Source organism: Camelus bactrianus, chromosome 16, assembly GCF_048773025.1.
Source record: "Camelus bactrianus isolate YW-2024 breed Bactrian camel chromosome 16, ASM4877302v1, whole genome shotgun sequence".
NCBI classification, from domain to species: Eukaryota; Metazoa; Chordata; class Mammalia; order Artiodactyla; family Camelidae; genus Camelus; species Camelus bactrianus.
This window is the reverse complement of record NC_133554.1, coordinates 13472705-13488894: the sequence shown is the minus strand read 5'-3', so window position 1 is coordinate 13488894 and position 16190 is coordinate 13472705. Positions and strand designations below refer to the sequence as shown.

At 32.3% G+C, this 16190-nt stretch overlaps 1 protein-coding gene across 22 annotated transcripts in view; it reads right to left on the bottom strand.

Moving 5' to 3' along the window:
* Positions 1–16190, bottom strand: part of BCAS3 (BCAS3 microtubule associated cell migration factor) — a 482829-nt gene that overhangs the window by 346913 nt on the left and 119726 nt on the right. For all 22 annotated transcript variants that reach the window (XM_074342661.1, XM_074342657.1, XM_074342669.1 and 19 more), the window contains exons 12-13: positions 10728–10898; positions 2339–2432 (exon numbers count right to left, since the gene is read on the bottom strand). In XM_074342661.1, the coding sequence (XP_074198762.1) occupies positions 2339–2432; positions 10728–10898 (265 nt within the window). The remainder of the gene's footprint in view (positions 1–2338; positions 2433–10727; positions 10899–16190) is intronic.

Here is a 16190-nt window from a genome sequence, read left to right as displayed (position 1 = left end):
ACAGTACTGTAATGGTGGATGCATGTCATGTATTTGTCATAAGCCAGAGAATGTACACCAAGATTGAACCACACAGTAAAATGGAACAGAGAGGTTATTTAGCTAGGAAAACAAACATGTAAAGAAATTACTGCTGCAAGGTAAGTTATATCATAGAGTTATATACAATTAATGCCCTAGGAAAACAAAAAGTAGGTATAAATAATTAAAATCTTAGTCTTATCAATAAAAAAGAAATTGGAGAGTTCAAACAGAAATCAAATGTCACACTAACACTGCAAATCAACCATACTTCAATTCAAAAAAGGAATCAAATGGCAAACAGAGATCAAAATTATGAAATCATAGAAATCTATGGTTTTCTAGAAGTTACTACTCGACAGTAATAGAGAGAACCACAATATTCTTTAAGTTATATAAGATGTTCCTATTACAATGGAAAGTCATAGACAGGAAAAAAATGCAGCTTCAAATGTCTGAAGCACTCTACAGCAATACGAACTATACACTAAAACAAAGGAGACTTGACGTAACAGATGGGCTATCAAACTGAGTCATGCTGGTTCCTCCAAGTGGAGTGCTGTAAGTGACAGAACTTCCAGACTGTTTTTTTCAAATTTAACTTAATTTCCACAACATTCAGAGCATTTCCATAAATTTTTGTCTTCATAAATTAAATCAATATTACCGATCAACAATCACTACAAAACCTTCATCTATGTCAAAAATGACTAATTAGGATATTATAAGGAAGATTATTTGAAATACTCTATATTATCCTCTTACCATCATTTTTCATCTGAAAAGATGAAAAGAAGTGGGAAAAGATAGGTCTTTCCATCAGTTTTAACGAATAGGATTGCTTCTGCAGAATAATATAAAAATGGACGTCTCTTCAGACCCATCAACCAAAGAATAGAGCTGAAAAGATTGCAAAACCTATGAAGATTATTTCAGCTCTGAAAGGAAAAGAGCAATATTATCTTTTATTTAGAAGCAAAGTATTTTAAAACTAAGTCCACTGGAGCAAATTCCACCACTAGAAATATTAAACCAATTCCTAACCACGAAAATTGGTAATTAAAGAGACAACATAGTGCATCTATCCTGCCTTTTACATAAAGGAGAACTGTGGTTCATTTCTGGTTGATGAGAGAAAAAAATTTTTTAACAGAAGAACAGCAGTTGATTAATGCAGAAGACATAACAGGATTAGAAAAAAACACCAATTCTATAGCCTTCAAATGTAACAAAATTACTTAGTAAAAAGTTGTTTCAGAAATGAAGCCAAAATAACACTCTGCAGATTACTTGCTAATCTGGAAAAGACAATCTACCTCCAATATGTAGACATTTGATGGGTCACTAAATTATTCATGTGATCAAACACAGTGTCATAAATTACAAGACAACCTGATACAATGTGTCTCCTACTGGGATGAAATGATGTAGACAGCAATACTTAGGAAGTTTCAAAAAAAAAAAAAACTCCTCAGCCTGAATGTATTTAAAAACATCTTTAGGGAATAAAAAGAACATTATCATAATGAAAAAAATGTGTGACAAAAGCAGAATTTGGACAAGATCACTGGTCTGGACACTCCTATTTAGATGAGGTGAAGGTCACAGTTACACACTGGATTAACAGGAACTATACAGACATAACAAAATGTAAAGAGTGAACTTTAATCAGACCTTGATTTGAAGCAGTTACAGAACCAATTTTTGAGACAACTGGGAAATTTTAAATTATGTCTCGGATATTAAATAATATAATGTGTTAATTTTTTGAGTATAATATATTTGATTATGTACTAAAAGGTCCTTATTCTTAGAAAATGCATGCTTATTTTGCAGCTAGTGAAATATCACATATGTAATTTATATTCAAATGGTTCAGCACAATACACACACACACATTATATTAAAATGTCAATACCTGTTTAATCAAGGTGACGTACATGGGTCATTACGATTTTTATGTTTTAAACTTTCACGATAAAAAGTCTGGAAAAAAAATGGACATTCCACACTGCTATAAAATCTCCCCTTTACAAATGCCTTATGAACATCAGAAAAACAAAACCCACCAAACTAACACAACTCAACAGCACTGTTTACCACTGCTATTCACCTACTGCAACTACTCAATTACCATTTTATTCAGAATCGAACTAATGTTTAAAGGAGTTTCTAAACTTGTATTATAGATTCACTCATTCAATAACCACTTACTGAAGACTTCTCATTTTTCTAATATACACTAACACATATATTTCAAAAAACTTCGTTGGAAAACATGTAATATAAAAGGTGGGGGTGGCGGGGAGGGACGTACCACTTGTATTAAAGGCCATACAGCACACTGGTTTTTCATGAGCAGGGAAGTGGGCCACGATACCATCACTGTCAGAATCCTCGCTCAGAAGCACCTTTTCAAAAAGAAAGAAGGCAAATGTAAGTTAACCAATTACTGAGCTTGAAGATACACACAGCTACACCACTACATCCCTGAACAAATAACATGCTTCCTCATAGAAAAGTAAGATTATTCTTGGCAATAAAAAGTGAGAATACCACTTCAGGAATAAGAAAAACATGTAGTATGCCTCCAGCAGATTGTGTGGCTTGACTGTAAATGACAGAGACAATAATTTCTTGAAGTGTAGGTTCAGAAAAAAACGAAAAACATAAAATCAGCTACAGAGAGCTTTCTCTAAGAGATTTTATTGTGTCATGGCCTGCTGAAAAATTCTTGCCCATTATTGGAACAAAACAGAGAAAAACAACATAACAAGTTAAACACAAACAGCCATATAGTAGAGGTCTTTAGCTCCTAGGTTTTAGATGGACACGTCACTTCTTTGAAAATGTTATTACCAAGCAGAAGTATATATTAGACAAGGAGTTTTATATCTCAAATTTATTCCCCTTAATTTTCTTGTAAGCATATTGAAATATAATTTACATTCCCTACAACTTGCCCTTTGTGAGTGTACTGTTCAATGATTCCTAGCCTTTAACCCAAGAAACAAAAAAGTTTCACGTATCTAATGTTCCAAAGGGAAAACCTACTATACAGATATTGGATCATGATATTCTGACATGATTGATTTAATTTGAAATAATCTAAGAAGTAGTCCTATACAGCCATGTTAATTTTTCTTTTAGTGTGAAAAGCTATACAGAGGTACAATTTACATGTTATAAAAGTTGCTTATTTTATTTTAAAAAGTTTACAATTTAATGATTTTATACGGTACTATAATCTTTACAATAACCCATTATCTAGAATCTATGTCTGATTTGTCATCCTTTTCTATCTTAATGCTTTCATTTTCTTGCCTTATTATTCTGGCTAAAACCTGCAATTCACTCAAGCTACAGACTTTTCAAAAATTTCTGTGTGTATATCTTTTTAAATTACCATTTTAATGATTTTTAAGTATTCAGTTTAGTACATTAATATTAAGTATATTAACATTGTTGTGTAACTGATTTCTAGAACTTTTTTTATCTTGCAAAACTAAAACTCTATACACACTAAACACTAATTCTTCCTCCTCTCTCCTCCCACCCTTGGTACACCTGTCTACTTTCTGTTTCTATGATTTTGACTATTTTAGATATTCAAAATAAAACAAAGTATTTAGCATTTGTACTTCTGTGACTGGCTTATTTCCCTTAGCATAACATCCTCAAGGTTCAACCACATTGTAACATATGATTTCCTTCTTTTTTAAGGCTGTGTAATATTATTACATTCTATGGATATACCACCTTGTTCTTTATCCGTTCATCTAGCGATGGACATTTAGATTGCTTCCACCCTCTCAGTACCATGAATAATGTTACAATGAACACAGGTGTGTAAATATCTCCTTGAGACCATGCTTCAAATTCTTTTGTGTATAAACTCAGAAGTAGGATTACTGGATCATATGGTAATTCCATTTTTAATTTGTTGAGAAAATTTCATACTGATTTTCATAATGGCTGCATCATTTTACATTCCCATCAACAGTACACAAGGGTTACCTTATACCATGTACAAAATCAACTCAAATAGGTTATAGACCATACCATAAGGCTGGAAACTATTAAACTCCTAGAAGAAAAACATAGGAGAAAATCTTTAGGACATTGGACTGAGCAATGATTTCTTGGATACAATGTCAAAAAGCACAGGTAACAAAATAAAAAATAGATAGATGAAACTATATCGAACTTATAAACACCCTATACCTCAAAGTAAACAATAGCAGACTGAAAAGAAAGCCTATAGAGAGGGAGAAACTAATTGTAAATCATATATCTGATGAGGAGTTAATATACAGTGTAAGTAAGGAATTTCCACAGCTCAGTAATCCTTTAAAAATCCAATTAACGGGCATAGGACTTTAATAAACATTTCTCCAAAGAATATAAAGAGATGTCCAATAAGCATATGCAAAGATGCTCAACAAAAAATGAGAGAAAATTCAAATAGCTAAAATTAGACATGAAAGAGGAGCCACTACAACTGATGTCACAGAAATAAAATGGATTGTATTTCTGAGGCCCTCATTGCCATGACACCAAAACAAGAGAAAGTCAAAAGGAAAACTATAAATCAATATCCCTGACAAATAATGATGCAAAAATCCAAAACAAAACAGGAGGAAACCAAATTCAACAACACATTAAAAGGATCACACACCATGAAAAGTGAGATTTATACTTGGAATGTAGGGATGGTTCAACATACAAAAATCAACTAATGCCATACACCACATTAACAAACTGAAGCACAAAAACCACATGATCATATTAACCAATGCAGAAAAAGCATTCGACAAAGTTCAACAACTTTCATGATATAAACACTCAGTAAACTAGGAATGGATGGGAACTATGGAAACTACCTCAATATAATAGAAGTCACATGTGCAGAATCCAAAGCTAACATACATTTCATCAATTTTTCCTCTCTGTTCTTCAAAACTGAACTGCAAGCTCAGGCTACCAGAACTGCCTATTATCCCTATTTATCAACTACCAAGATTACTACTTTTAATGAAAACACTGTTGGGCCTGAGTTTTAATCTTCTACTCCAAATCAAACCCCTCCTCTAGAGGGGAACCTACTTTGTTCACAATGGTCTGGTAAAACTATCACACTCACCAAGCTCCAGGGAGATGTGGATAAGAGCATCATCTTAGCTTTTGGTCAATTTCCAGTGTGCCCAAGTAGTTATTTTTGAAAATCCTATCCAGTAATGTACTTATTTTCTGGAGAAAGGATTTGATTGGTTTTTCATTTCACCATAGGTGGGAGTCATTCTCCAAATATCACTAAATTTATGCCAACAAATCAACCATTTTAAATATTAGTGGATAGTACTTAATATAGTAGTGTCATCATTACCACATCGTAGATTTATAATACTTCCAACACCCTAAAATTTCTTCTTAATGACTTCACAGTAAATCACCAGCCCTAAACCACAGGAAATCCCTGAAATCCTTCTTTCACCTTTTCTAAAAATTTTCAAAATTTTTTATATAATCATGAGATTTATCTCCCATTTCTTTCACTTTTTTGGTTCGACCACGTTATTTCAGGTATCATTCATTTCTTTACGTTGCTTACTTGTATTCCACTGTATGGAGACGCTACATCATGTGGGTTCATTGATCAGTTCTTGGCAATTTGAATAATGTCAAATTGATTGCTATTATGCACAATGCTGTTATGAATATCTGCATACACATCTTTTTTTTTTGTGAACATGTTTTTAAACTTCTCGAGGAGATACCTAGAAGTAGATTTGCTCAGTCATATAGTAAATGTACGCTGACCTTTTGAAGAAGCAGGAAAATTATTTTCTAAGGTAGATACTTTTATATGTCCACAAGTATGAGATCTCCAGTCTCTCCACATCCTTTCCAACAATTTGTATTGTATGTCTTTTTAATTACAGGCAATCCTTTGGAGATGTCAGAGGTCAGAATGGTAGTTGCCGGGGAGTGTTGGGACAAGGGGTTGGGGAATTATTATTAAATGGGTACAGATGATGAAAAGTTCTGGACAGGGATAGCAGAGACAGTTGTACAACACTGTGAATACATTTAAATGCCACTGAATGGTAAACTTAAAAATGGCTAAATGGCAAATTTTATGTTATGTACATTTTACATTTTACCACAGTTGAGGGGGAAACATGCATTATAAATTACTTCTCTAATCTCTCTTTTCCTCTGTTCCATTTGACTTTCAAAAATGTTAGGTGAGAACAACAAGAAAAAGAGGTCACAGGAGCAGGTTCCAAGAAAGTGAATTCAACCAAGTTTGCTAAATATACTAAGGACTTGCTTTAGGATATATGGTACATTCTCAGAGTTGAGTGACCATTACAATCATCAAATTTAGAACATTTTCATCACCCAAAAGAAACTCCATAACCATTAACAGTCACCGCTCATTCCCCAATTCCCTCTAAACTCCCTGCCCTAGGCAACCCATAATTTATTTTCTCTTACTATAGATATGCTTATTCTGGACATTTCATTATAAATAGATTCATACAGTATGTGTTCTTTTGTGATTGGCTTTTTTCAATATACATAATATTTTGAAGGTTCATCCATTTTCTAGCATAAATCAGTCCATTCCTTTTTATTGCTAAATAATAATATATTCTATATATACAACCACATTTTATTTAAACATCCATTGATCAGTTGATACATATTTGGGTTGCTCCTATTTTTTGTCTATTATGAATAATGCTGCTATGAACATTCATGTACAAGTTTTTATATGAACATATATTTCCATTTCTCTTGACTGTTTTATCACCTAAGAGCAAATCTTGAGGAGATAAGTTTCCAAGTCATAGGATAACTTCTTTACCAAAGCAAAACTGCACTATTTTACATTCCCACCAGCAGTGTACAAGGGCTCTCATTTCTGCTTACTGGCCATTGGCATATCATTTTCGGAAAGATGTCTATTCAAATCCTTTGCTCATTTTAAAATAAGGCTATTTATCTGTTTATTATTGATTTATAGGAATTCTTTCACTATTCCGCATACACACACAAGTGAATGCAGGTAACACAAATGGCGGGAGCTGAAGAAGGTCTGTAGCCTACTTAAGAGAATGTGCCACCACCAACATCCTGGTTTTGATATTTTGCTACAGCTATATCAGATGTCACCGTTTGGGGGAATCTGGAGGAAACTGGGTGACGGGCACATGGGTGTGCAACTTAGTATGAGTCTACAATTACTTCAAAATTAAAAGTTAAAAATGTAGAGTATAGTCTAAGCTTTTTAATCTCCCTCATTCTGATAGGTGACCGAATGGTATCTTGGTATAATTTTGTCTTTCTCTTAATAATAAGTCAGGTCTATAGATTTTATGCCATTTGGATATATTTTAATTTTTCTGTGAAATATTTGTCCTTTGCCCAGTTTTCTATTTTAACTCAATCTTATAAGATTCCCTTTCCTTCCATATATTATAACCCTATATCTCTCTTTCCAACACAATTAGTATTGAGTACTCTATTTGATGGTACTTGTACAGAAGCTATCCAGCAAAAAGGCTCATTAATCTTGGTGCACAGCAAAACCTCATGCCACTATATAGGATTCTTTGAATCTTCTCTTCATGAGGTTCACCAACACAACAACCAGATACTTTTGTAAGGATTCCCTCCATTGTATCATCCCCTTTCCTAAACATCAAATCAATAATACCAGAGACATCCCAATTCAGTTGCCCTAAGACATGTAATTTTTACTCACTGCTTAACAGGCTCAACTCCTAAGTATATGTTGTAACTGTCCTGACTTTATTAAAACAAAGCAAAGCACTTTAATTGATACAAAATGAACAGGCCTTTATCATATGAACAAAAAGATAGACAAAACACCTCAAGAACCATTAAATTATTACAAATAACACTTGTATACAGCTGCACTCAGGGAAGGAAATAGCTCAAGTTTATGTCATCACGATCTGGAGCGTTTTTCTTTGATTAGAGACTTTGCCGCCTTGCTAACTTCAATTATACAAATGTGTAAAGGCAAATTATACCACTTAACTTATCCTAGCCACAAAATGCTTTTAAATAAAACATGAAAGTGACAAAGATAAAAATGGACGAAGTCAATCAAATCCACTCCCCTTTTAATGCAGTGACCACACAGCGATCCTGTCACCATCAAATCAAACTAATCAATTTAGCATCAGAAAGACAGTGAGTCAAATTTTATACACTATCACTGTAAACATGAAAATATCTTTATTAAAGGCTCAATGGATTTAAAAAGCTAAAATGAACAGTGTGAGCTCCTGAGATGTAGATGGAAAAGAAAAAAACATTACAGCTAAGGTCAAACATCAGTGGGAAAGGGCTAAAAGTGATAAATCTATGACATTAACCACTGCAGTCTTTTTAATACAATCCAGCATAGCCTAAAAACAGCTCTGTACTCCAACTGAACTATTTATCAGAGACAAAAATGTCTTCTTGACAAAAAACAGATTCACGTTAACAAAAGAAAGGAGGACAGTATCACACTGAAGAAATCTTGTTCCTTTAAAAAAATATTTATAATTCTTTAAAAATGTGCATAGCAACTTATCATTTATTGACTATCACTTTATTTCCTGACTTAGATTTTTTAAATCAAGTTAAAATTTCAGAAAATATTATAAGTAGGAATGAAAAGAGATTATGCTCCCAATACAAATAATGGAAAAGATAAAAATTTTCTGGTTGAGCAATACTTGTTAACTTTTTTTAACTTTTAAAAGCTAACATTTCTATGACTCTTATTTCCTAATAAACAATTTTACTTCTTTTCAGTGTTAACAATGCATTTGTCCCAGAAAAATGAACTTTGCAACTAGAATCTACAGTCCATTTCCATATTCCAAGTGTGAGAATTCCACTTTAAAGTTATAAAAAGTTAATAAAGGACTGGCGAAAAAAAAAATCCAAAACAAACTGCACTTGAAAACGCAAAGACTCACACTACGCTTTTCATATAAATTACTTTGAATCTTTCTTCTTACATGTTCCTGTACTTACATGTAATAAAATAATGAGTTCTACTGCTATTTGATCAAAAATAAGAAGAGACAAATTTTCTGCTTTTAAATGACCACAAATCTGTCTGTCACCAAATGCTCGATATTTAACAGACTCACTCATACTCACCAAACTAGACAATGTTGAGAAGGATTGTTAACTACTCAGTAAATGTGGGTGGCCTTAGAGGTGAATTAATTAAGAATCAAAGGACAAAAGAAAATAGTTTTTACTTTAACACTCATAAAACACTGAGGGTTTATATATTTAATTCCAATTTAAAAAGAGAACATTTATATGTGTCTATCAACTTGAGCTAATTAACACAACTTTTTTTTTTAAAAAGTCGTTACAGTCAACTGAAAAGTTTGCTAGCACTTCATTAAAAAGAGTTTTAAACTAGAATACAAGCCTGTAACATATTTGGTTAACCACAAAGTTAAGATGGGAAAGGTGGAGAATTATATTATTCAGATTTTACATAAAATACAACAGCCAGATTCAATAACAAAAGAATCTTTCTCTTTTAACTGCAGCACAGTCCATATTTTTTTGAAATGCCACTTGATCTTACTATAGGAACTGGTATATGAGTACCAGCCAAGCACAATCTTTCATCAAAAAGTACAACCATATATACTGGAAGCAGATTTCCTCAAAAGAACACACAATATTTAGGGTTAATGTTTTAAAGGCTCACATAGTTATGTTCTGAAAACAGAATTAAATCAGAATATAAATTCTATATAAATATAATATATGATATATATATATATATCTTATATTCTATTTTTCTAATTATAAATACATAATATATATATATCTTATATTCTATTTTTCTAATTATAAATACATAATATATATAAATTACTATTTCACAAATGTTGCTCTACTACCTTATTCTAGCAATAAATTTTAGACTGTATATTTATAGCAATGATCACAAACTATTACAATAGCCTTCCTTTCATAAATGTATTTTTAAAGTCTAGACTATGATTTAAAAAAAAAATACTTTGGAATGGGCGCATGGGGGAGGAAAACAAAATCCAATTAGCTTCTTACCAGTAAGATTTACACAAGCATAGTGTATTTTTCCATGTTTATAATTACTCCCAAGTATTTCTGAACCCTGTAAAAATACACTTTATCTGAAGATATATGATTTTATAATAAGCTGTTACCATTTATGTATTCCACTATATGTTTTGAGATTTTGTGTATTTATTCATATATAAGGAAGTATGTGTAATAAAGACACTTGCACTTATAAAGATCATAACTAGTCATAATTAATCTGATTTAGTTTATGACATGCGTCATTTAAAAAAAGAGAAACATTATGGACAAAACAGTATAAAGAGATTACATATTTATGAAACAAATGTCCTGATGAATTCCTTAAAACCTCAATTTTACCTTAAGGCTGGATACATTAACTATGCTTGAAATAATAAGTTTTAGAGTGTTACTCATCATTTTTTGGAAAAAAATTCTAGCCTGAAATAACCCCTGTTTCCAGAATTCCAAATTAACAATCTCCAAGGCCAAACACATTTTGTCTGATCTTGATCCCAAAACATTCTTAGTCAGCTCATCCTCTGCAGAAAATGAACATCACAGGCATCAGAAGTTATTACCTGGCCCTCTCCAACGGTTTCAGTGTCGATTACAGTGATGATTCCTGGGACCAGAGGACTCCGTCTTGAGTTACTATGAATGGCAACATCGTCTTCTGTCACACCTGAAGGGAGTGTGCCTGTCAGCTGAGTCACCACTTTCCCAACCATTGTCAGGCCAGTTTTCAATGTCTATACAATGAAAGGTAAAAATGTATGACTTCACATCAGCATTTGGATTCTAAATGGAAATATGCACGTTGTTAACTCTCATATGTATTAAATTCTTTATTCTCTTAACAAGCTTCTATGTAGCGGTGCATCGTCATGAAAAATCAGTATGACTTTTCATATGATCTTAAATTTAGAAAATCGGTGTTAGTTTGATATCACTAGAGTCTACTAAGTCAGCATGGTGAGAATAAAGCCATAGATAAATAACAAAAGAGCTTTGTTTCACATAAGGATATTTCATAAGAAATATTTATTTTTGCCCCCTCTCCTCAATGCAAATGCACATAACTTAAAACATGTGACAGAGTAAAAAGTAGAAACTATGTGCTGTTCTTTTTTTAATATTATAAAACTATTTTTTATAAGTCTACTTTTTAGCATGAAAAAGACTGAGACATTGGTAGAATCCCTATGCGGGAAATAATTTGCTTCCAAATTAAATGTATAATACGATGTTACATAATATTCTACATCTAGATTTGGCATGTAGAAAATACAGTCTCCATCTAAGCTACTTATCACTGGATGAATGAAGTATCATACAAAAATAGCTCTCTGGTAACAGAAAACAATTTAATTAAAGACAAGGGGGAGGTTATGGCTTAACAGTGGAGTGCATACTTAGCATGCAGGAGGTCATGGGTTCAATCCCCAGTACCTCCACTAAAAAATAAATAAACAAACAAACAATCAAACAAACAAACCTAATTAGTACCCCCTCTAAAAAAAATAAAAATACAACTTAAGATGTTTTATAACATTTTGGTTCCATTTCATTTAAATAAGTAGATAAAACTAATAATTCATGTGTATTTTTTCTTTTATGTGAATTTCATCATGTGATTACTTTCATATGCATTAACAAACAATAATGTTAAGTATCAGGTTTTTTCTTTTTTTGTCTGAAGGGAAGAAAGCTAAAACAATGTTTATGTGATTCATAGAAGATCTAATCACTGGCGCCAGAATAAGTCATCCAGATTACATGGACATTTCAAAAATCATCTATACTAGGCACACATTCAGAAATAACTTTTTCTAATTCTTATATTGTGAGGTAAAGTTCTTATTAAAATACTTCAAACTAATCTTCAATAAGGTGACTTGCTTTTAAAAATAATAATGGGAAAATATGTTCACCAATATTCTGGCATATGCTATAGGTAAATTTAAAAGTGTAAATTATTATATACACAGCATTTCAAATATTAATTTATAAATGGTAAGCAAAAAAGGTTGTTTATAAAGGCCTAAATGTGATTTAAGCAATAGTCAGATTGAAATTTTAAAAAGGAAACATATTTCCAAAGAAACTATCTATTAAAATGCCATGTAACTAACTCTAGTAATATATTATTTTACTGTATGGCCATGTTACATGGAACCTTTCTTATGAACTTGGGATTGGTCAAGGCTCTTTAACATATATGACCTGTACAGATTTCCTTAAATACCTCAGAATTATAGAAAATAAAATTGAGGCTGCAGTAAAGTTAAGCAAAATGGCAGCTCAAACAGCTGGCCAATGACAAAGCCAGAATTTGAAACTAGGACAGTCTATCTCCAAAGCCTGATTTTAACTGCTACCCAGTATTGCCTTGTAATCTATTCCTGTTACTGCTTCATGATTTTAGAACACAAACGTACACTGGGAAGGAAAAAAGGGAAAATGAAGACCACAATAGTGTGTCCTAATAAATACTTAAATAAAATGACCAACAAAGTCACTTGCTGAATTCAAGCAAAATGATATAACTTACAGTGGACTGAAACCAAGAAAAAGCCACAAATCAATTGTTACTGTTTTGTTTAGTGCTAAAAACCCAAACTGCAGTGATTATAAAACACATTAGTGTTCCTCAATTAGCAGCCAAACGTTTGTTTCAATAATTCACAAGAAATGACTTACACAAAGTCTGTTAGAGTGCTGTCAAGAAAGCCTCTGAAGGACCAACAAAATCAGGCGCCACAGTGTATTGATGTCAAAAGCTGGCCAGGAAGCCTGATTAACCTCTGAGATGCCTCCGCTGATGTACCAGCTCCATTAATGTTAATGGAGATGCTCCCACTTAAACGGAGCGATCCCTTTATCAAAGGAATGCCTTTCAGGTTTAAAGTCTTTGGTTGTATATCCTCCCTATTTGCCCTTGAGCCTATTATTTCATGCTCTTATACCAATGAATAGGAATAAAACTGAAATAACTGGAGCACACAGAAAGTGGGAAGTAATGTACCAGAGCAAACCACAAGATGAAGGGGAAAGTTAATATAAGAGACAAGGAAAAAACTCCAGAAGGAGGAGAAAAACAGAGTAGTGTATTTCATTGTCAAAGATTCATATTACAGGAAGACTTAATGATATTTCTCATACACACACACACATAAAAAAAAAAACCTTATGAATACTTGGTGGAATCATCTTATTAGTGGACACAAATCTAAACTCATATTTTAACAGTCATCAGATGTATACTATGTATGGTAAGTGACAAGACATTACTGTCTACAGAGCTCATTAACTTTCCAGTGAGATCTAATGCAGGGTGTGAGAGGGGGTGTTGGAAGTTTTCTACATTTGTGAAGACATTTGATTCTATGGGAAATTTGTCTCCATATTACAATCAAATACATCAATGAGCACTGGTGACCAGAAGAAATATATAATATGTTATTATTTAACAGTTTTCAATAACCATATTTACATACCTAAATCACCTCACAGTAATTAGTCTTTTCAGTAGATTTTAATGGAAAGGCTATGTGCATACCTGATGATTTCCTCAAACACATACAAAAAAGGATGAAGGCTTAGCAAAAATTAGGGAAAAAATCCAATTTGGCCAAATGGCTATGTGATTGAACTGAATGTCCTCACAATCTGAAGTATATAAATTATTAAAAAGTTCTTTATACTCTCAAATAACCTTTACAAGAATATTCACAGAACTAAACTGTACTTGTAAAAGTGCTGGACATAAGGCTGTAACATATGTGTCAGATAATCTACTGGGATGAAAAATTCAAATGAGCATGGTCCTTATTCTGCTCTTTTGCAGACAGATTTGCCAAAGGGTCACTAGTCATCTTTAGCCCTTCTCCTGCCATATCAGTGTCCTCCCTATCCATTAGTACTAATGGTGCTGCTCTCTCAAAAAAGCTGTTAGTTGTCATTAAGAAGTTATCAGATAACAAGAGAAAACAGGCATTTTTATTAAATCAATTTACCACACAGGGGTTAAAACCCATTAAAAGGAAAAATCAAATAGGACAGTTACAGGGTAACTAGAAAATACATACCAATGATTTAATAAATGTTTCAAAATAATCCAATTTGAACAATTTCAATATTAAATTTTTCCTTCAACACTACCACAGAGAATTCATCTTTATTATATCATTTATAAGGAAAGCCAAATGAATTATTTGGAAAATCAAAAATAAAAAATTTTAAGTAAAACAATGAGTATTTAAGTGCTATTTGAAAATTCAGAAAATGTTTTAAAAAATTATTTCCTCTAGAGATCCAAGCACACATACAATATATTTATATTTACAACTGAATGAGACATAAAAAAAGTTTTAATTTAATAAATAATCCTTCTATATAACAAAGTGGTTAACCTCTATTAAGCCACATAGAAGCTGTCATCACAGAGAAAAAAATATTACTGACTACTCTATTAAAGGGCATGATTTAATATTTTCTTAAGGATCAAGTATTATACTGGCTTTTAAGACATTTTCCATGTTATATCTCAAAAAAATATCTTATTAGCTAGAAATGACTGAAATGCTAAGAAATAATGAGATATTTTATTTTCTATTTTCAGTAATGACAGGCTAGGTAAATCAGATCAGTTCTACCAACGAAAACAAGTAGGAAAACTGGGGAAAATTTGTTTTTTCCTCTCTCAAGGCACTGAATATTTAACAAGATAGTGATGAGTTACTAGGTCCAATTCCAAGAGAACAGGGAGATCCAGACATGTGGATTTAGCTGGTATCTAGGCCTAAATGCATTTATGGATTCTAGAGGGGACTTCTAAGACATTGAGTGGTGCTCTATTCACTTGTGGAACTAGGTGGTCATGTTCATGGGGGTCTACCTGGTGACTTTACCTCTATGGTTTGGTTTGGAACATAAAGGGACACACAATAGAAATAACTTGTAGAAATCAGGCTCTCACAGCTATTTCAGGTGACCTTTATTTAAATAATTTAAGTAATCCCAATCCCTGAAATTGGATTAAGATCATCCAAGCCTGAGACTGTCACAGAACTCTGGTATCATCCAAACTTGAAGATGTTTCTAAAGATTTTTTAAAATAAATTCTGGCAAACAAGGAGCCAAGACATCATAAATGAGAATTAACAGAAACATCAAACAACAAAAATATATCCAGAAGAGATCAAAATATTGGAGTGATCAGAAACAGATTATAATGGCCATGCTTACTATGTTTAAATAGTTTGGTAATTTGAGAAAAATGGAATTCTAGAGAACCAGAAGCTATCACTATTTAAAATGTTTTAACGATGCATGTATGTTTGATTTTATCAAATGCTTTCAGTACATGCAATTACATCATTTTCTCCTCTATTCTGTTCTTGTGGCAAATTACACTCACTGACTTTGAGTAATAAACCAGCCTTAAAATGCAGTTATCCCAACACATATTACCCCTCTGTGTATATTAATTTTTTTCCACTAGAATTTTGTTTAGAATTTTTCAAATCTGTGTTCATGAGAAAGACAGGTCTGTAGCTTTCCTTTTTCATAACACTCTTGTCAAGTTTTCAATTTCAAAGTAATCTTGCATCATAAAATAAGATTAGATATATTCTTTAATTAGACATATCTTTTTATTCTACAGAAGAGTGTAATATTGTCATTGTTTATTCTCTTTTTTAATTGATGTATAATTGACTTACAATATTGTGCTGGTTTCAGGTGTACAGCAAAGTGATTCAGTTATATATTTTTTTCAAATTCTTTTTCATTGTAGGTTATCATAAGATACTGAATATAGCTCCTTGAGCTATACAGTAAATTCGTGTTGTTTATGTTATTCTTTATTTCTAAGTGTTAGACAGAATTCTCTGCAGAAGGTTTCCAGATCTGAAGGTATCTTTGTGAGATTTTTCTTTCCTTGGTAAGGTTTTTTACTCATTTATACAGCAAAGGATAGGAATCATAAGTGTACATCTTGATAGATTTTCACAAGTGAACAAACAAATACAAGTATAACC